Source organism: Phaethon aethereus (assembly GCF_964289735.1).
Source record: "Phaethon aethereus genome assembly, chromosome: 1".
Classification (NCBI taxonomy): Eukaryota; Metazoa; Chordata; class Aves; order Phaethontiformes; family Phaethontidae; genus Phaethon; species Phaethon aethereus.
In genome coordinates, this window is record NC_138575.1 from 1,981,180 (window position 1) to 2,001,041 (window position 19,862).

The window sequence follows — 19,862 nt, forward strand, 5'->3', positions numbered from 1 at the left end:
CCAAACAGCTTCATGCAGCACGAGCCTTCTGTACCTCTTGAGGGAATCCCCAATTGCCAGTACATGCACATATGCATGCCCTTTTGCCTGATTTTCAAAGCTAGTATGGAGCAGGATATACCAAAACACCAACATAAAAGATCTGAAGATGATTCTTTGCTAGATCTCTTCCTTGGTTCTAATAATCTAGTTGCATATCAATTAACAGAGTAGATGGTTCATGCTGGTGGACTCACCCTCTCTCCTTTCTCTCCCTTTGTAGTAAAGCTGTATGGGTCATAGGCTCCATGAGCTGGTGGGCCTCTGAAGCTCTTGAAAAGAAAACAAAAAAAGAACAAATGATAGTGAAATTATTATCTGCTAAAGGATGGCAAATAAATCTAAACCTGAGAGACCACGAAACGCAGACTAGCACACCGCTTGGCTTATGCAACAGAAGAAAGAAGCAAGGTTGGCTATCCAGGAGACCTGTTCCTATCCTCAGGCTATTTAAAGCGCCCCTAAAGGTCATGGGGGGCCTCATAAATAATCATGAATTATCATAAATAATCATGCATTATTTATCACGTCTTCAGCTTGTGTCTTGAAATTGGGAGAACAGGATGGAGAAAACAGTTGTGTTAGGACAAAATGCAGTCAGGGAGCGCATCGATGGCTCATGAATTCTTGGCCCATGCTACACCTACAGTTCAGGATCTTCTTTTTGGCTCAGAGAGACTCTAAATATTCTTTGTTACAGATCTCCAAGACTTCAGGGTAGTGTCAATGCAGTTCTCCCCCATGGGAGAAACTGTGGAAAGGAGTTTGGTAGAGGTGAAATAAAGACTCTGATTCAACCATCCATAGACAACATTCATCTCACCTAATTTTAGACTGCCATAGCATAAACATCACCGTCTGAGCTATTCTTCCAGTGTGGACACCTACCTATGAACTGAAGCATGACCAGACTTTTCTGACCACACTGACTAGCTGTCCACCAAGTGCTATGGAAACTCTAATTTTCTCCAGTGAAGCTAACACAGACTGTTCAGACTTGCTGACTACAGCCACATCAGTAAACTCACTAGCACATGGACTTTGGGGCTGTCCTACCACTCTTCATGTCCTCTGGCTTTCTGCTTGGTAGGAGGAGGGGGTAGATTTGCCTCCCAACATTTTTGTTTCTGAAGTAAGGAGCAGTGGCAGCTTAGTGGTCTGTGCAGTGGCTCACATGAAGTCTAGAGCTATCTTAGATGCCACAGAACATCTGGGACATCTGCATGGGGCTGGCAGATATGAAGCAGGATCTATGGAATACCTGCATTTCACTGGTTTGCTGGGAAGGAGCACTAAGAGGCTGCTGCATTTCCCATGCTGAAACGGCAGCTTCTAGGACGACCTTCCCAAACATAGGTATGGTTTCCAAAGTTAAGGGTCTTTACACTGATATAACTCCACTGAACACCACACAGGTATGAGAAGTGACCTGATCAGAGCAGCGATCAATATGTTTCTTTGAAATTTAATTCCCTGAACAGACACCAGTGAATTAATTCTCACCTTTAAACACCACAGATCACAAGTCTCCTCTTCTTTTTGGATATGTGGTTCAGCTGATGATGGATCAGGGATGTGTGGCTTGCTCTCTGTGCCACCAAATGGCAGTTGCTTGTCGGCTTCATGTCTGGCAACCTACAGCATGAAGTTTGGCTTAGGTTAGTGATCCTCCAGGTTTTAGAACCAGACATCAAACACCAATTTTCAACAGGTCTCAAGAGGTACTTTTGTATCACCAACCTTTTCACTGAAACAGCCATAAAGTTGGAGATACTCTGCAGATGAACTTAATCTGTACCAACGAACCATTGACCAGTGTTAGGAAAGGGCAAAGAATTTATAGGACATTCAAGTGCTCTGCCCCTGCAGTGGCCTTATGCCACAAAACTTTCAAAGCTGTATTCCAGCTTCCCCAATTCCACTCCCTTGATTTAAAAGACTTTGTTCCTTATGTCCACCATTGGACAGTAAGTAAATGAGGCCAGGATTTGACACAGTGTCCTAAATCTGTTCTGGCTTTGCTTTGAAACTTTGCTCAGGGAAGAAGATTGCCCTTGTGCACGACCTGTGCCAAGCAAGCTGGCTTATATTCAAAGGGCTGTGAAGCAGCTCACCTCCCCAGATGGTAGCTGGGCCCCTGAAGGCTGAGGCTCAGAACAAATGACCTCTATCAGCTCTTGAAGGATCTGGGGGAAGTCGTCAAACGTGCTGACATAGAAAATGTTCTGGAGGTTCTGCTGCAGCAAGATACTGTTGAGCTCAACAGGGTCAGCTCCTGAGACACCCACAGCAATGACACGGATCCCTGAAACACATCGCTCACTCAATGGAAGAAAAAATGTTTAGATCAGTGTTTCTAAACCCCTCATCACAATCTTTGTATTAATAATCTCTGCTGGGATTAGGTACTCCAGTAGCCACAAGAGAACTCACCTGGAGCAGCGTAAGTTATAGCAAACCAAGACACTCATGCTAGGAACAGAAAGAAGAAAGGATGAAGGAGCAAAGAAAGCCAACTCAAAGTGCACACATCACATAACGTACCACCCCCAACTCCCTGGAAATTCATAAAGAACCAAGGTCTCAGGGAAATGCAACAGGGCAACTCTTACCCAAAGCATGGGCTACTCTGGCTGGTGGCAACACATCATCCTGGGATTGCCCATCAGTCATGAGGACCAGCACATGAGGAAAATCTGGTCTCATCCCGCTGGAGGACTGGAATATCTCCTTTAGCATGTAGGCTAAACCACGACCTGGGAAAACATGGAGAGGGATGGTGTAAATCTGCCTGTTAAGTCTGCGGGTGGGAACTGTGGGTCTCCTTCCACAGGTGGAGAAAAAAGGGCATTCTGTGTGGCCCCATAAGTGGATAGTAGCGCCTAGCATGGGGCAACATCTTTTGAGGGAAGACAGCAGTAAATCAGATTGGCTGACATGGTTCAGGATGAATTGAGCAGATAGTTTTGGAATGGAAAAATGATACTTTCAAGAGATTTGAAGCATTTTCATTGCATTTTATGAAAAAACCCACAGAATTCTCATTTCCAAATTTCTTTAGAAAGACCAGGAAAGTTTCACAAAGAACTCTCCCCCAAACTGAAATCGTTAAGAAGCCCCAAAACAGTATGGAAAGAGTCCTATGAGGGGTAAAATGCTTCTATTGACACAGCCTCTATAAAAAGAAAGATGAGGGGTAAGGTTACCTAGAAATTTGCAATCTGGCCAGTTTCACGCCTGCTTTCCCTAACCAGTCACATCAAAATTCTTCGATTTTGATCAGCCCCAGTTTTCTGTGTTCCTGACCAATACCACTGAGCCAGGACAAGGTATATAAGCCTTCAGTTAACATACTCGGGTGCCACAAGGCTTCCCATTACGTTGACTGACAGGAAGACATTTAGGTGGGCCATTTAAAAAGGGTAAAGTTAAAACTAACTACCTTTAATTTAATATTACTGCTCATATATCTGCAGGGAACCAGGTATACCCTACTGTCCTGCTGGGAATGAGTAGGTGGAAAGTGCTGTCTGTCTCTGACTTTTTAACTACATAAGAAAAGTGTCTGAATTTCCAAGACACTGAGCTAACGAAGAGCTGTCTTATTTGTACAGCAGAGGTGAACAAAGGACATTTACGTGATGACACACCATGAAAATAGGATGGGGCACATTGTTTTGTTGTTAGGGTAACAAGGCAATAATTGTTGGAATTTGCTGATTAAAATGTGCATACAGTGGGCAATAAGGATGCTTCAGCATCAACTATCCTAACCTAATGTTTATGGGCTTTGTCTCCAAGCCAGGTATAAAAGCCTCCCTCAAGTGGAGGTAAGGCTATAAAATAATGAAGAGAAACCCAATAGTAAAACTAGGACATAGATAGAAGACACTAGGCTAGTCGGAAAGACCAGCCCTGGAAATAAAACTAAATTCAATCATCCGTTCTTCAATTTCCCCAAAATCGGTTCAAAACACTCAAATACTGTCCCTGGTCTCCAGCCTCCGTCTTGGTCCAGAAGGTCCACCCCATGTGTGCAGCTCATCCATACACACCTGTTTTTGTGTTGCCTCCAGCATAGCGCAGCCCCTTGATGGCTTTCAGGGCACTGTTGCGGTCCTGGTGCTGGTTGAAGTGGAAGGCTGCCCTGGGGTCCTCACTGTATTGAGCAACAGCAACCTGCCAAAGAAAAGGGGGTTAAAAAATGTGGAGGGCTCAGGCACACAGCAGATGCGCCATCACTCTGTAAACTGCCTTGAGTTAGATAATACAACTAGCTGTGGTGCACCAGGAGTGGAAAGAGGTTGTGTTTCCTGCAGACTGAAGACAGGCACAAAAATGGCTGTCATATTGGCAGGCACATAGGGCACAACCCATATGCTTAAGCATGGGCAAGGTACAATTTCAGACTTTCTAGGGCATCAGAGATTTTGACACGGGCTGGTGGATACAGCACAGAACTGATGGGAGACCTGCACACTTCAGGCAGCTCATGGTTGGGTGGGAGCACCTCCTGCTGCAGCAGCTCTCATGGCAGCACCTATCCCCCCTGAATGAAACTCTTGATCTCTATTGAGTGCAAAAGGAGGACAGCTACTCAGCTCATATTATAGCCATCTACATTGAAATGTCTTTGTTTCCCCAGAATTATTTGTTATCCCAGGGTAACTTCATCATGTGCCTACACCTTCAAGACTACCTGTAAATAAAGAGTCCAAGAAGCTTCCCATTTCCTGATCAACTGAAAGTAAGCTATGCAGGTCTCCCTTTCAAAGGGCTAGTTTGGATATTTCATTAATTAAATAGAAATGACCCAAAACAAATTATCTACTGAGTATTCCAGTTGGCTTTGCTGAGTAGTTGCTTAATGCTGGAGGCTTCATTTGCCCTCGAGGTGTTTCACAGCATGGCCTGGGGATCTGGTCCTCTGCTTGTCAGGAGGATGCAGCTGCTGGTGTGTGCTGCATCTCCCATCTAGGCCCTCACCTGGGTCTCCATCCATTAGCAGTCTGAATCCTGGCAGAAATGGGGCCCAAGGGGAAGACCCACAACTGACACACCCCATGGCTCCATAACCTAGACAGTATTGCAGTAGGTCTGGGATTTGCTTTATTCCTGGTGACTCACTCTTGGAAAAATAACCAAGAAATGGAAATATATCCAAATGAGTAGGCTGAGATTTAGGAGACTTTTATTCACGTCTTTGTTGCCTTTAGGCAAAGCACTTAGCCCTTCTGAGCCACAACACGTGAGCAAGCAGACTTGCTGTCACCGCAGGGGCGAACAAAAGGTGAACCCTTTGAAGGAAAACACCTTTAGGATATAGAATAAAAAAATCTTGCCTGTGTCCCATCAGGCCCAATCTTAGGGAAGTAGGAAATGATCCGGAAGAGGAAATCCTTCACTTTATTGAAATTGCTCTGGCCAATGCTCGAGGATTCGTCCACCAGAAACCCAATGTCTGCTTTGAACTTGCCACAGACTGCAGAGGGAAGAGAGGAACTCCGTCAGCTGGGGGGTCCTAAAGCAGAAGCATGTTTCTTTGTGTTCAGAGCAACAGAACAAACCAAAGCACAAATGCCTCTTGCAATGCTGTGTTGTTGAGTGAGCAGGCAGCACCTTCACCCTACAGCATAGTGCTGAGAGCTTCACTGCATTTTATGTAGTTTGTGTCTTCCCTTTCCCTGACATTGTCCACTCTCACTACTCGATGAATAAAGATTAGTTTTGGCTCCTGAGATCAGAAAAGACCATGGTCCCTGATGGTTTGGACCTACTGCTACATCATCATCAAATTACACAAGGATACAGACTCACTTGGTCCAGGGAGAGTTGTCAGCAGTGCAGACACTACAGTGGTCGATATTGGGGTCTCTGGGGTCGGTGGTAGCTTTATGGTGGTCACCAGTGGGAGAAGAGTGGTCCCCACATTGCTAGGATATATGGATGGGGATCTCACCGTATCCGGTTTTGCAGAAGTCACTGGAGTGATTGGTGCAGGTGAATCCCTGTCAGGTCCCACTGCAAGAGGCAGACAAAAAAAGGTGTTTGTTAAACCTCTTTTAGTTCTGATGCCTCTACCTAGCAAAGCATCAGAAGGGTAGAGAAGCCAAGAAACTAGCCTAGGTAAAACTGCAACATAAGACTCCAGCCTTCATACCTGTTTGCCCAAGGAGTATTGTCTCTGGTCCCTCTGTATCTCCAAAGACTGGTCTTATAGAAAATGAATATATTTCTTTGACGCTCAGTCCTGTCACTCGATATGATCTAGAAGCTGCGGATAACAGTTCCTGGGAAAGATCAGAAGCTGTAAAAAAGGAAGAAACATGCATGGACTAGGAGCCAGAGAAATTAAAAATAACTCCCATGTCTGAAGCATCCCATCTTCTAATGACACCACCTTTGGCAAACAGGAGCTTGGGAATGAGAAGAGTCCTGGGTTTCAGAGTGGTGGCTCTTGGTAAAATGTGTTTGCAAACCACAACGGTCAGGTCCTAAACCAGATGAAATAAAGTTGTTTTGCATCTGAAAAGGGAGTTCTTGAGTACATGAAGAAGAAAAGAAAATGGGAATTTGTACAAGTGTTTAGAGAGGGCATTTGGTCCAGGTGGTATCCAATGCTGAGCTCCGTGATAGACCAATGAAGGAACATTAATTATGGTTTGCAGTGGTTAGCATGTATAGAAATAGGATTCTTTTTCGTTAATAAATGGAAAGTTTGCTAAAAAGTAAAATCAAACTTACTTGAGGAATTTGGTTGCATACAATAGATAGTTTTGATTTAAAATAATGATAGGAAAAATCTGTGAAAATGTCATAACAATGTATTGATATTTTATAAGTATCTTATTTTGGAAATACTAAATGATGATTTTTGATGCTAGTCAAAGTGAAACATGCACCTTTCAATTCTGAAATAGCATTTTCCCTTTAAAAAAACCCAACATCATTTCTACAGAAACAAATTAAATCAGTGTAAATAATCTGTTTCATTTTAATTAGATGTTCTCAATTACCCGAAAAAAAATTTTGGAAGGGAGGTTTTGCTCCTTTAAAAGAAAAAAAAAATGCCTCTTGCATTCTTGCCTCTTCTACTCCCATCCCTTTGGGTAGGCAAGTCAAAATAATAATAATTGATTTAGATGCCATGCTACCTTGTCTGAAGAGATTCACTGTAGGAAACACAAGATGACAGCTCTGCTGAAACACAGATACATGGCAGCCCACCACCCACCCTCATGGCCTAGACCCCCAAATGGGCAAGTTTAGCTACTTTTCCTTTTGCAGCTATACAGTTGTGTAGCACTAAACCCCTTTGTTTCACATAATGCGTCTTTAACACAGTAAGAAAGAGTGTATGGTTACCACACTCATACTTCGGGACAGAAAAAAGATGTTGATGGTAGACTGACGTAGGAGGTACCTGGATCATACTCAGGGAGGGATGCCCAGCACAAGACTGGCAAGCACATGCGGGAAGAAATCTGCAACCTTTGGAGAAGGAAGATGGTCTTTGCTGGGGACAATTTTCTATGAAGAATGAAGCTGATGTTTTGCAAGGGAGAATAGACTGGGAGGCTCAAGGTGCAAATGCAAGCTTAAACGAGCTTCTCTTGATTAGGTGGATAAGAAAACAATGACCTTGGTGCCCAAGAACAGTCAAAAGAAAGTAGAAAGAAGAGACCGGAGGGCAACATCCAGCTGAACTTCTCCAAGGACCTTCCTGTCGCATGTGGGAGGAAGGCTGGAGCCCCATTGACATACATGGGTTTGGTTTTGTGTAACACTGGACAGAGGAGGTATACAGCTGGGATGAGCTCAAGCGGCATAGGAGTGGACCCAATCTTTTATAGGGCAGACTGACTAGAGTCAGCTGGCAGGGAGGAGGGCATTAAATGACCTTAAAAAGGGGGCAAGGGAAACAGGTAATGAATGAGTATTCATTTAGGAAAAAATCAAGTTGCGAAGAAGAAAATTAATCAAGGCACCAAGAGACCAAAAAAAAAAAAAAAAAGACAAAATTCTTAATAGCCTTTATACACTAATGCTGGCAGCCTGGATAATTAAACAAGAGAAATTGGAATTACTCACTTATGAGCATAAATTTGATCTCGTTGATACTATTGAAACGTGGTGGCAAGATTCATCTGATTGGAATGTTAAATCAATAATTATAAAGCTATTTCAGAAGGATCAATCGAGTGAGGGCACAGGGGGACTGTCAGACACGGTATTATCCGTTTCTGAGCCCTTGACAACTCTGAAACCAATGATTTTTGAATACTTACAGATCGATATTTTAACAGCATGGCACAGGAGGGGAACAGTTGCATTAGATCACTTAAATCACCCTAGAGAACTGAATGTTCAGTTCCCTAATCACTTATCCATAATATGTAGAGCAAAATAATGATGCTACCACAGGAGACTTCATCCTGAGTGACATATGTTGCAAGTCTTAAGCTGCCAATACCAAAATGTCCTTGGAATTAAAAAAAATTAAAGCTGACGACCTGGTAACTCAAAAAGCACTGCAGGGAGCACAGGGGAATTGTGTCAGATCCATTTTCTTTATTGACTTATGAAGATGAACCGATCCCTAGCAAAAAGTTAGCGGCTGAAGCAACAATGACAGGAAACTTGTTATATTCAAAGAGGTTTAAGCCCACTCCAGGAAAAAATAATATAGCTGATGCTTTAAAAGGGCAAAGCCCATAAGGCCAAATCAATTGGAAAAAGATACACACACTAGAAATTGTAATCAATTACTACGAAATTTTAAAAAGCTATTTACTATATAGCAAAGCTTTTAAATAGATTAGAATTAAGGTTGTATGGATGACAAAAACCAACCTTTTTCTGGTCCACTGCAACTATCCCTGATGGACAGGTAGTTACTCTAGAGGAAAAGACACTGATAATGACAACAAGCAGGCTTTTTTCTAAGGAATTTTCACATCTCCTTTTTCTTCCCGTGAGGATTTTGCAATGGCCAAATGGGTCATCTTGTGAGCATCCTCAGTGGGCCACCTTCCATTTTTTTCCCCTCTTTTTCAACCAAATGAAGAAGCTGAGATGAAGCAACATGATGTATGGAAGCCCCCAGGGTCAACTCTCCGTTCTCGTGCTAAACAGGGTCCAGATGGATTCAAAAGAAAGAACAATATTGGTGCTATCAGTGATGGCATCATTTATCCCAGGTCAAAATGGGCAGCACTTGGAGATACAAGTCATGAGACTTGAAGGAAACAGCAGCCACTTCAGGCTAGTGATGGAAAGAAATTTCCCCTTTAATACCATACACTTGCATCTTCTGCAGCATCAGCTGGCTCTAAGACCAGGTGTTGAATCAAACAGACCTCAGGGCAAGCCAGACATTTCCATGCTCCATTCTCAAACCCCTTGGGTGACAGGGCAGCTCACACAGGAGGAGACCAAATTACAAACTATCTTTCCTTTCCCCATCAAAAACAACATTACCTGAGGACAAGCGCCATGTTAATAGGTACGCGGATGCCCCAGAAACAGCTGTCCACATCAGCAAAACGCTGGTCTCCGCAGCCTCCTGCACTGTGAACTCAGTCACTTTGGGTAAATCCACTGTTAGAAAAGAAACAAAGCTTAGGGTGGGTAGAAGCCACCACCGAGAGCTTGCCTGAGCTGAAAGGAAGCTGACGCATCCTTGGGAGGCTCAAATCCTGGCCCCACTGAAATCAAAGGAAAAAAGTCCAGAGAGGAATGATGAGCATGAAGCACATCTCTGCTACACTTGTCCAGAGCTCCAGCTGCTGGTGAACCTCTCAGATATGTACCCCAGCGTGCAAAGATGTGTGTGCCAGGAAACACACCTTAGCCTGCAATCAGCTTTGGAGACCTTCTGCCTCCTTAAATACCACATTTCTGGTGAGAGGAAGGAGTCCCTGCAGCACTTCAGGGGTTTTCCAGAAAACTGAGTCAGATCAGATCCTCAGCTGGTGGACCTTGGTGGAGTTTTAGCAAATAACTGTTGGCAGATCTTCAGCCTGGACTGCCCGGGTGTTTCTCTAAACTGATTATGAAATTTGAGCTGTTGAGACAGGCAATAAAGGTTTTGCCTGCTCACTTGTGCCAGATGCTAGAGCTCCCTGAAACCACAGTGCTGGCTCCACACTCCTCGATCTTCTGCACCACTTGATCTCCAAATCTGCCTATACTGCAGCATCAATTAAGTCGCACGATGCCACAGAGTCATGAGTGATGTTTGCCTTTACTGGAAATGGTCAAGATATTGTAACTAAAGAGGTAATTCCAAGATAATGTGCCACAAAAATAGCATCTCACAGTGATTAATTGGCAGGAAAAAACAGGCAAAGTCCCAACGTTTCTCAGTAATAAGAAGAAAGGCCCAATACATGTTTTCTGGCTGGTGGGACCTGAGAAGTAGTAAGCTGTCTAACAGCCAATATTGCTCTTTTTCCATCCTCACCTCCCATCAACAGCCCCCAGCACTAATGGGGGAGATGCTTTTGTCCCCACCTAGCAGTCCCGTACTCACGGGTTTTGGCTGTGAGGAATGTGGGTCTTCCCTCCCGTACCCCGATCATTGCAGACATACAGATGGTGTAGGTGGTGCTCTCCTTCAGTTTGGGGATCATGAAGGAGACAGTCTCTGCTGTAACTAGCTGGGAGGTTTCCAAGCCACCTAAAAGGAACCATTCAAAAAAACCCACAGTGTACATAGAAAGAGCAAGGTAATTGCTATTAACAATCAGGGAGACACTTCTTTGACTTCCCAAATCCCAACCATGCCTCCATCCAACAGATATCTTTGTTAGAGACTAAAACCTGTCTCAGTTAAAGGACTTCAACCTCCCGCCGTAGACATTACAGTCCTCATCTACCCCACCTGTGGGAAAAGGAATGAGCTAGGATAAGCTCCTATTTTCTGGGGTTCCTTGTGCTCTGTCGTCACACCACACCTGACTAAAAGACCAGGTTGCTTACCATCAAATGGCACCCAGGATATCTTATAGTGAGTTACCCCAGGAAGCCTCCTCCAAGACAGCTTCAAACTATTTATGCCAGTGTCAGTAATCCTCAGATCTTGGATGGTCTGGATGGGGTTAGAGTCTGCAAAAGATGCTGCAAAAATGAACCAGGGTAAGGTGTCTGAAGTAACAGCTCAAGTTACACAGCACCAGGTTCATGGCTCTAAGCTATGACACTGAAAAAAGATTTGGGTATTCATAAAACATCTACTTTCCAGACATTATCCAGGGATTCCTGGCTGCATTTCCTAATGATCCATGAAGAGGAGCACTATGCAGTTAAGCTGAGGGTTCTCATCCACATTTCTTATCGCCTGCACCAAACTCTGGTGACACGACATGGGGACATGAGGAGGAGGCCAAAAGAGGACAAATCATCCAGATGCACCTTCAAAGACCATGGGGAACTGTGATTCAGATGAACTTATGTGAAAAAGACACTGAAAGGACCCAGGGCCCCAGTTTTGAAGCAGCAGAGCCACAAATCAAGGAATGGCAAACCTCAAGAGTGTATGCTGGTGAGTTCACCATGGTGAACTGCATGGTGAACAGTTCAACACGGTGAGTGCATGCTGCGTGATGCCTGCAGCGAGGCTCCAACTGTCCTGAGACAGCTGTGGATAAATAAGACTGGGGAGTGTGTTAATACATCCAGGGTTGTCTACCTATGCCAAGCCTGTTTAACATGCCAGAAGGATGTGTCCACCCCTACCCATGGGAATAGCTATGGATTATTGTTACCAGCTACAAGGATGGCTCATGTCACTCCACCATCAAGGTGCAATGCACAAGACCATGAATCCAGCCTTTGCATCCCAACACAAAGAGGGTTTCTCCACCAGGACATACCTGTGCGGTGAGTCAGAGTCACCTCCGGCCCCTCAGTCTTGCTGAAGACAGCCCTAACACTGACTTTATACAGGGTGTCAGGCAGCAAGTGGTCTATCCGGTAAGCCAACACCCTACTGCCCAGGTACTGAGTCTTGGCAACCTGTTTTTCTGTAAAAAAAAAGGGATACTTCAGAGCCTGTAGCTCACCCATGAGGCTGGTTGCATCCCCCACAAAGGAAACAGCCATTCCTTGCTGTACTATTGTTTCAGAGCTTTGGGGATTATCTTCATAAATAAAAGAAGAGCATTAATACAAAGAGAGAAGGAACCATCACCGATGGGTGCAGGCTGAGGACCATGTTTCTTAACAGTGAGATCTCTTTCCTACCCCAGGCAGTAGATCAGGTGTTTGGAAAGGTGCCTCCCACAGCCATGGTCACAGACATGGGCCTGTGCCAGGAATGAGCACGTGCACCTGCTCTCTGCTCACCTTTGCCTGCTCCCACAGAGCTCCAGGTGACTTTGAATTTGGTGGCAGCTGCTGTGGCACTCCACGCCATAGACAGGCTTGTGCTGGTGTAGGACATCACCTTGAAATTGGAGACATAGCCAAGAGGAGCTGCAAGGTGAGGAGAGCATTAGACAGTGCCCTGAATACTGTCCAACAGGGCTCCTCATTGGCAGTATGAAGCCAAAATTATATAAAAGGGTTAAAAGCAGTATCTTTGCTTATCCTCAGCGTCTCATCATGCTCACCTGGAGAGACTCCAGTTTGTACTGCTTGAGGTCCCAGCTGTGCATGTACATCCTACCTCCCTTAGCACCCAGGAGCATATCCTGCTCTAGATCCAGGTGGGAGCACCTCCGCAAGCCCAGGACAGGCAGTACAGGGATCTAGGGAGTCACGAGGTCCAGATCCCAGTGCCCCCACACTGCCTGTAGAGTGAAACATCCACCCAGAGCTCCCACAGGTGCTGAACATCAGTGTCTGCCCGTGCTCTTCTTCACAAGGGTCAGTCCATTATCTCCATATTGTATTCCAGGGTTGCTAGTCACCTTCTGCCACTTTTAAACCTCTCCAAGGACACATCTGGTACCGTGCAAATCTCGCCTCTGTTTTCTGATCATCATAGAATCATAGAATCTTTGGGTTGGAAGGGACCTTTGAAGGTCTAGTCCAACCCCCCTACAGCGAGCAGGGACATCATGTTCAGCATTGCTGCCTTTCACCCTGCAAGACGCAGCAACTTTGAAGTTTGCCATGGGAGGACGCACTCTGGCCATCAGCTAGACCACTGTCTTTCCCTAATTTACATGAAGAATTTGCATCTACTGCCTCTTGTCCAGGCAACCTCATATTCCAGTACTGCCCTTTGGAGTTTCTTTGAGGTAGGGGACAGCCCTTGTCACCAGGCAGAAAGGACCACATTAGAATGTTCCTCTCCCTTTATCTCCCTATGGCTCCCTACAGCAGAATTTACCCAAGTGTCATCTCTTTTCCAGCTGGACCCTTTGACAGTGTTGAAGACTTTGGCCATTGGTCTAGATTTCAGGATACCTGGAAGCTCAGTGTGCACAGATTGGGCAGTTCATATCTGAAGCTCTGCCCAAGCCCATGGCAGATAAGCAGAGCCACTGCAGAGCACTGCTGAGGTCCACTTTGCATCTGAAGAACCCCAGGTGGAAAACTCAGAGCCTTCGGGGTTCAGGGTCTTGGCTACCAGGCACAGCAGGTCAGCAGGGCAAAGGACCACCACCACAGTGCCCCTGACATGAGGGGGTGGGAGTGGGGTGCAGGAGGCATGGTATAAGGGCTTTGCAGGGATACACAAGGTTGAACCACACACCCAACAGTTGTGTGCTGTGGTAGCTGCTTGAATGTCCTGCCTGTACTCACATGTCTTGGCTGAGGTTGTGATCCCTGGTCCCTCCACTGAGCCAAAGAGCACATAGAGGGAAATCACGTACTCGGTGTCATGGGCCAGGTTGCGGAGTTTGTAGGCTGTGATTGACTTGTTGAGGGCCAGCTGGCGAGGACGGTCTTTGCCAAAGAATTCTTTGGGAAAGAGAAAATAAAATAGAAGAGGATAAAGACTGAAGAGTCTGGAGAGCAGGTCCGTTGCCTACTGGGAAAGACATCACATTTTCCCCAGCAGTCCATCTCCTGACCTAGCTGAACCTCTGTTGTAGGACACCTGTGTGTGCGCTGGGGCAAGAGTTTTCCTATGGTTACTTATTTGGGAATTTAAATGACTAAATGATCCAAACCAGCTGCAAGGAACTGAAGGAACCAAACCAGCTCTCACATCCAGGGCCCACAGTAATGTGGTGCAGTCCAGGGGCGGCTCCAACGTGTGCTCTGCTACTCCCCAGCATCTCCAGGGAGTTGCAAAGCCCCTGAGGTGGATGACCAGTCAAGGTGGTGTAGGACTCTTGCACCCACTGGGATATGCGTTGGGCTGGGGTCAGGCTGAACATAGCTGCTGCAGGGACCCTGCCTGCTGGCATCGTGGGTCAGGTCCAGGAATAATTTCTGGTTTCAGTTCATGCCCTGAAGCTGTGGAAGAAGCTGCTCAGAGCAGTTAATGAGCTGGACCTGCCCCTACACACACCATCCCTGAGGTTCCCACTGCCTTATCTCCCATGCTACAGAAGAAGGTGGAGGTGATGCAGGTTGGAGGAGAGTGGGATCTCACCGGGTGTAGGACCCCAAGCCACTCGGTACCCAGTGGCCCCAGCAACTGAGTCCCAGGAGACCAGAGCGCTGTTGATGGATATCTCACTCACTTTCAGCATCTGGACGGTGCTCGATGCCACTGCAAGAGAGCAAAGTTGACCAACTTCATCAAGGTCCCAACAGCTTCTAAGTTGCCCCCAAAAGCTGTGATGAACCAGACTGCTTTGTGCTCCAGATGGCAGACAGAGCGGTGACAAATGACACCAGCTCTGTGCTGCCAGCACAACCTGACCCCCATCTGTGTCTGCTTGGGCTGGCTCTCACCTCTGCTGCAGGGCACTCACCTGTCGTTGCTTTACTGCTCACCACTGGCCCCTCAATATCCCCAAAGATGGGGTTGATGGTGACGGTGTACTCTGTGCCAGGCTGCAGCCCTTGGATCATGTAGTAGCTGTAGGTGCTGCTGAGGTTAACGTCTTGGATGGTGCCCTCTGTGAAGGGAAATGATGTCTGGGCTACCTTGGGTCAGACCAAGGAGGACCACCCTCCTTGGGTGTCCTTGTCTGAGAGGGTGGTGGACAATCATGCAACCAACCACCTGGGAACCACACAGTGCGTGAGATTAAATGGCATTTCATCCTCCTGGCTCGCACATGTGCCACCAAGGTCCTCAAACGGAAGATGATAGGGATAGGGCTTCGTGCAACAAGCACAAACCTTGGTTGAGGAGCTAATGCATATGCAGGTAGAAATAACCCAGAGCCACTCGGGCAGACCTCAGTGATCACCAATAGATCAAGGCAACTCAGAACTTTGCAGGCTAAAGGAAGTAAATCGGGTAGCAACACACACATGGCCACATACGGGGCTGTGAGCAGTCCCATAAGACAGTCCACACTCAGCCCAGCCCTGGGTGTGTCAGTGCTAGGGCTCTCCTGCCAGTATCTCCTCCAGGATACAGGAGCCAACTGATGCCACAAAAGACATGTTCTCATTTCTGTATCCCTGTTGTGGACTAGAAACCGCTCAGCTAAACCTCTCGGCATCGCTCTAGACAAAGGCACGGCAGGAGAAGAGTTAAAACCTAATCCCTGGGGATCACACCCCGTTTCAGAGGGGCAGAGAGGTGCAGGCAGTAGCAGGTTGGGGGTTTGGGGGGGAAGCTGCCATTTGCAGTTTGGTCACTGGAGGGTGCCATGTCCCCATCTTCTGCTCCACCAGCACCCTGAACCCCATCCCCCTCCCTCTCCCACCCCTCATGCCATGGACCTTCTCTCCACATCAGATATTCGTTTATGTTTATCTAGTCTCTGTCTTAGAAGTCAGAGAAGAAAAATCAAACCCCTCCAGTGCCTGGGACGGCTGCACGGTGATGGGCAGAAGGTGTCTCGATCTCCACGCCACGGCACCATAGCGCACGGCCCCGGGAAGGGACGGAGCATGGGAGGAGGACCCCGCAGGACCCAGCGACTAGGGTGGGCTGCCCCTTGGGATTTTTGCCACCCTTGGATTTGGTGTGAGCCGGTAGCAGGTGAAAGAGCTGCTCGGAAAGAGCAAACCTGGAGCGGAGGCGATGTGCCCTTGCCCCTTCATCCGAGTCCCACGCTGTTCCCTGCAGAAGGGGTATCCCCTCTCCAGAGATGCGGCAGGCTGAGCACGTGTGTGCTCCATTTCTAGCTGAGGTATTGAGCAAGGACTGGGTAAACAGCTGAGTTTTGGGGTGTGTTGTAATTTTTTTCTGGAGAGACATTAATTACAAAGGAATAAAAGAAGTTTTGTACCTTTCCTGTAAAGATTTCTCCCTTGTGATGACCTTTGGAGCTGTTCTCCAACTAACCCCCCCTCCCCTGGTGGGAGATGTCTCCTTACTTCATCACCAGGGGAACCGAGCCAGAGGAAAGCGTGCTATTTATTCAAAGCCTGTGATGGAGCCCAGGTGTCCTGATATCCCGCCTCGTCTTTGAACCACAGCAACATCCATCTTCCAAGGCCAAAATATGCCATCAAACCTGAATTTCTAAATTCTGCTCCCCCACACCAGCAATGAAAATATGTTTGGGTTCAGGGCAGGGGAGAGGTTCCAGCTGCAAATGCAGATCTGTCTTCAAACACCAAAATTTGTCCAAGAATGAGGAGGCATTATGGGGTGCTGGGTGACAAAGACAGGTCTTAGTGCTGCAGAGAGAAAAGCAACAAGCACAGGCGCTTCCAGTCTGTAACGTGGTACCCCCAAAAGGGGTAACCCCAGATGCCCAGGGGCTGTGTGATGTGCAGCTCTGCACAGAGCACTCTACCAGCTTCTCTCCAGCTATTAACCCTCTCCAAGTCTACTCAGGACTCGTAAATCCAGCACTAATCCCATGTTAACAAGGCTGGATAACCCTTAGCCTACTTTATGCATAGCCAGAGCAGGTGTTTTTGCATCCATGGTGGAGTTACCATCAACACCAACGGCACGACTCTCTGTTGCAAGCTGCTGATTTATCCCCATGTGCAGAAAACGCCACCATTCACAAACTCAGAAAACCTGTTTTCCTCCAGCTTCTTGTTGCATGTCTGGATACAGAAGGTGTCAGTGCCCCCAATGTCTTGGGGACCTCACAGCTCCTGTCCCTCCATGTCCCTGCTCACTGATGCATGCATCCCATTCCTGAGTCTCTACCTGCTGATGTCCAGGTGAGTCTGTACCCCGTTGCTCCCCGGACGGGGCTCCACCTTGCCTGGAGTGTGTCAGTGGTCTCGTTCTGCAGCAAGATGCTTTTCACAGGTAGGAGCTTCACTGGAAGGAGGACAGGGAACAAACCTCTCAGGCCACCTACTTGCCAGTGGAGGACTTTGCTGGCTGCCCTCCCTGCATCACTGTTCCTGTCTGCCAGCAGGAGAGGGATTTATAAAGGCTCCTGCTCTCCTGAAAGGCTGAAGGCATCTCATAAAAGTAGTGGTGAAAAAAACCCTTATCTGTGACCATCGCTTTACAGGACCAATGCCTCTAATGCACCAATCTCACTTGCTTTATGCAGTGTAGGTGCAAAACGGGAGGGCAAGCGAGGCTCGCTCAGATCTCTCACCCTTCCTCCCAGTGTGATGGTGTTCAAGGGTGTCCATGTCCATGCATGTGATGGAAGAAGAGCAGAGCTCCAGGTCAGAGTTAGGAAAGACCTGTTGAACGCTGCTCATTTGACGTACATGTAGCTGCAGCACCCACCAACTGTGAGGTGCTTATCAACAGCAAAGGGTGTGAACACAGTGCCCAGGGCAAGAAGGGACCAGCCACAGAGTCAAACCTCTTACATGTTCTTCCTACAGCAGCCACAGGCTGGCTCGGCCCCTGGGGGTACACCGCATAGATGCTGATGGTGTATTCTCTATCATCCTGCAAATTATCCAGCACGTGGGAAGAAACATCGCCCCGCAGAACCTGCTCGTAGGTCATTCCTGGTCTGTTGGCTGCAAAATCAAGGAGAAGAGTGATGAAGCCTTCCCAGTGCCTGAGTTTTACATCCCATGGTGATGTCTTCACAGTGAAGAGCATGCATAGGAGCTGGTTCAAGTGCAAGGCTGAAGTCCTCCAACCCATGAGATGTTGCTGAGGGTTACATCTGTAGCTAAGGCTTGACATATCCATGCTGTCCCCAGCCCTCCAGATCACACAGAGGTGAGTGTGAGCCATACCAAAGGCTTGAACTCATCCCACATCTGCACCAAAACAGGCACCTGAGTATGAAAAAACATCCATGGTAGGTCTGGATGTGACCATGCAAATGGGTCCAAGGGATGCACAGCATCATCCTCATCTTGTTCTTTGGAAGAAAGCCTTTCAAGGGACTCTCCTCCTCTGTCTTAGAGAAACAAACTTTCTGGAAGAGGTTAACCTGGTGTCCTTCCAGAGTAATGCCAAGAGCTCTGTGGTGCATCGTTCCTTGGACAAAATGGCACCTTTCCTGTCCTCAGGTCACTGCTCTTTTTAAAGCAAACTCCAAGACAAATTAATAAATTCTGAACTTACCTCTGGGGATGTAGATCTTGTAGCCCTCCAGCTTGCCCAGTGGAGGTGTCCAAGCCACCTTCAAGCTAAAAAGTCCTTCTTCTATCACACGGAAATTAGTGACTGGAGGCACGGGTGCTTTGGGGTACAAATATATTGCAAAAAATGATGTGACAGTGCTGTAATAAAGTGCCATGGCAAAGATCCTTGGAAAACCTTTCATCTTCAAGGACGAAGAGACACAAAGGTGAGCAGCACTAATTCTCCCTATTCTCTCAGCTGAATCCTCAAAAGCAACCACTCCCCCTCTACCAGACCCTTGTCTGCTTGAAAAGTGAGCTGAAAACGCCCAAGGCAGAGTACTTGTGGGCTTCCTATTTGAATGGTGTTGGGAACTGTGAAATATCTACCCACAAGGCATTTCCTCCTGAGCAGAGAAAAGTCTGCAGTGGTTTCATGCAGACTGAGCAAGGACACATGAATCAAATGCTGCTTGCGCCTATGGATGCAACTCTTACAAAGAGGAGCCCATTTTGATCCAGCCAGCCATAGCAGACAGATTTATAGCTTCTGCCTCTGGCTTCGTGTTGGGGATAATAAGAAGAGATCAAATGACTTTATTTCCACCCATAAAGACATTCCATCTTATTTCTGGCAAATACATGTGAGTCAACCTTATTGAGGTGCTTTATTTATTTATCCTGTTGGAGATCTTCCCTCAAGAACACAAACAATTTAAGTAATTGCCAGGGGGTGGGGGAAGAAACGTAAGAGAAGAAAGGAATAATTCTATTCAAAATCCCTTGGGCAAAGCAGACAGGCACTTCATGAAAAACAGGGGAGGAAGCAGAATTAGTTCATCCCTTAAATTCTTGAAACACCTTACAGTAGTGCAGAGACTTCTGGGACAAAACCTGCTCCAATCCATCACATCTGACCTAGTGCCTTGCACTCCAGGGTTTGGCCAAGAGTGACTTTGCTCCTTTGTTTCCAAGAACCTTGTCATTACAGCCAGCCATGTGACAGCAAGGGGATTTGGCATGGCAGATTGCAATCCTGAGGAAGCCTAGATCATTTCACGGGACCAGAGATCACTACTTGGGGCATTTCCTAAAGACCATGATCATACCACCTTGGTGTTCACCTTGAATGAAATGAAGCCCTAAGTGCATGCATAGTCCCAACCGCTGGACCACCCACTTCAAAGTGTTTAGAATATACATCTCTCCATAAAACTCATGTCTGTATTTCCCAACCCACGGTCTCCCAAAGCTTTCTCACCCCAGATACATGGGTGTTACAT

The 19,862-nt window shown here is 46.8% G+C and overlaps 1 protein-coding gene across 1 annotated transcript in view; it reads right to left on the reverse strand.

Moving 5' to 3' along the window:
• The window catches only part of LOC309416284 (uncharacterized protein), a gene marked incomplete at both ends in the record, with an annotated part of 107,006 nt that overhangs the window by 76,938 nt on the left and 10,206 nt on the right, over positions 1-19,862 (reverse strand). Inside the window, 19 exons of the mRNA XM_082013841.1 lie at positions 237-311; positions 1,543-1,674; positions 2,154-2,344; positions 2,652-2,795; positions 4,095-4,218; positions 5,382-5,521; positions 5,857-6,060; positions 6,200-6,346; positions 9,520-9,639; positions 10,574-10,720; positions 11,023-11,160; positions 11,916-12,065; positions 12,388-12,516; positions 13,795-13,953; positions 14,594-14,713; positions 14,919-15,065; positions 17,237-17,353; positions 17,866-18,021; positions 18,581-18,697. Of these exons, the coding sequence (XP_081869967.1) occupies positions 237-311; positions 1,543-1,674; positions 2,154-2,344; positions 2,652-2,795; positions 4,095-4,218; positions 5,382-5,521; positions 5,857-6,060; positions 6,200-6,346; positions 9,520-9,639; positions 10,574-10,720; positions 11,023-11,160; positions 11,916-12,065; positions 12,388-12,516; positions 13,795-13,953; positions 14,594-14,713; positions 14,919-15,065; positions 17,237-17,353; positions 17,866-18,021; positions 18,581-18,697 (2,657 nt within the window). The remainder of the gene's footprint in view (positions 1-236; positions 312-1,542; positions 1,675-2,153; positions 2,345-2,651; positions 2,796-4,094; positions 4,219-5,381; positions 5,522-5,856; positions 6,061-6,199; positions 6,347-9,519; positions 9,640-10,573; positions 10,721-11,022; positions 11,161-11,915; positions 12,066-12,387; positions 12,517-13,794; positions 13,954-14,593; positions 14,714-14,918; positions 15,066-17,236; positions 17,354-17,865; positions 18,022-18,580; positions 18,698-19,862) is intronic.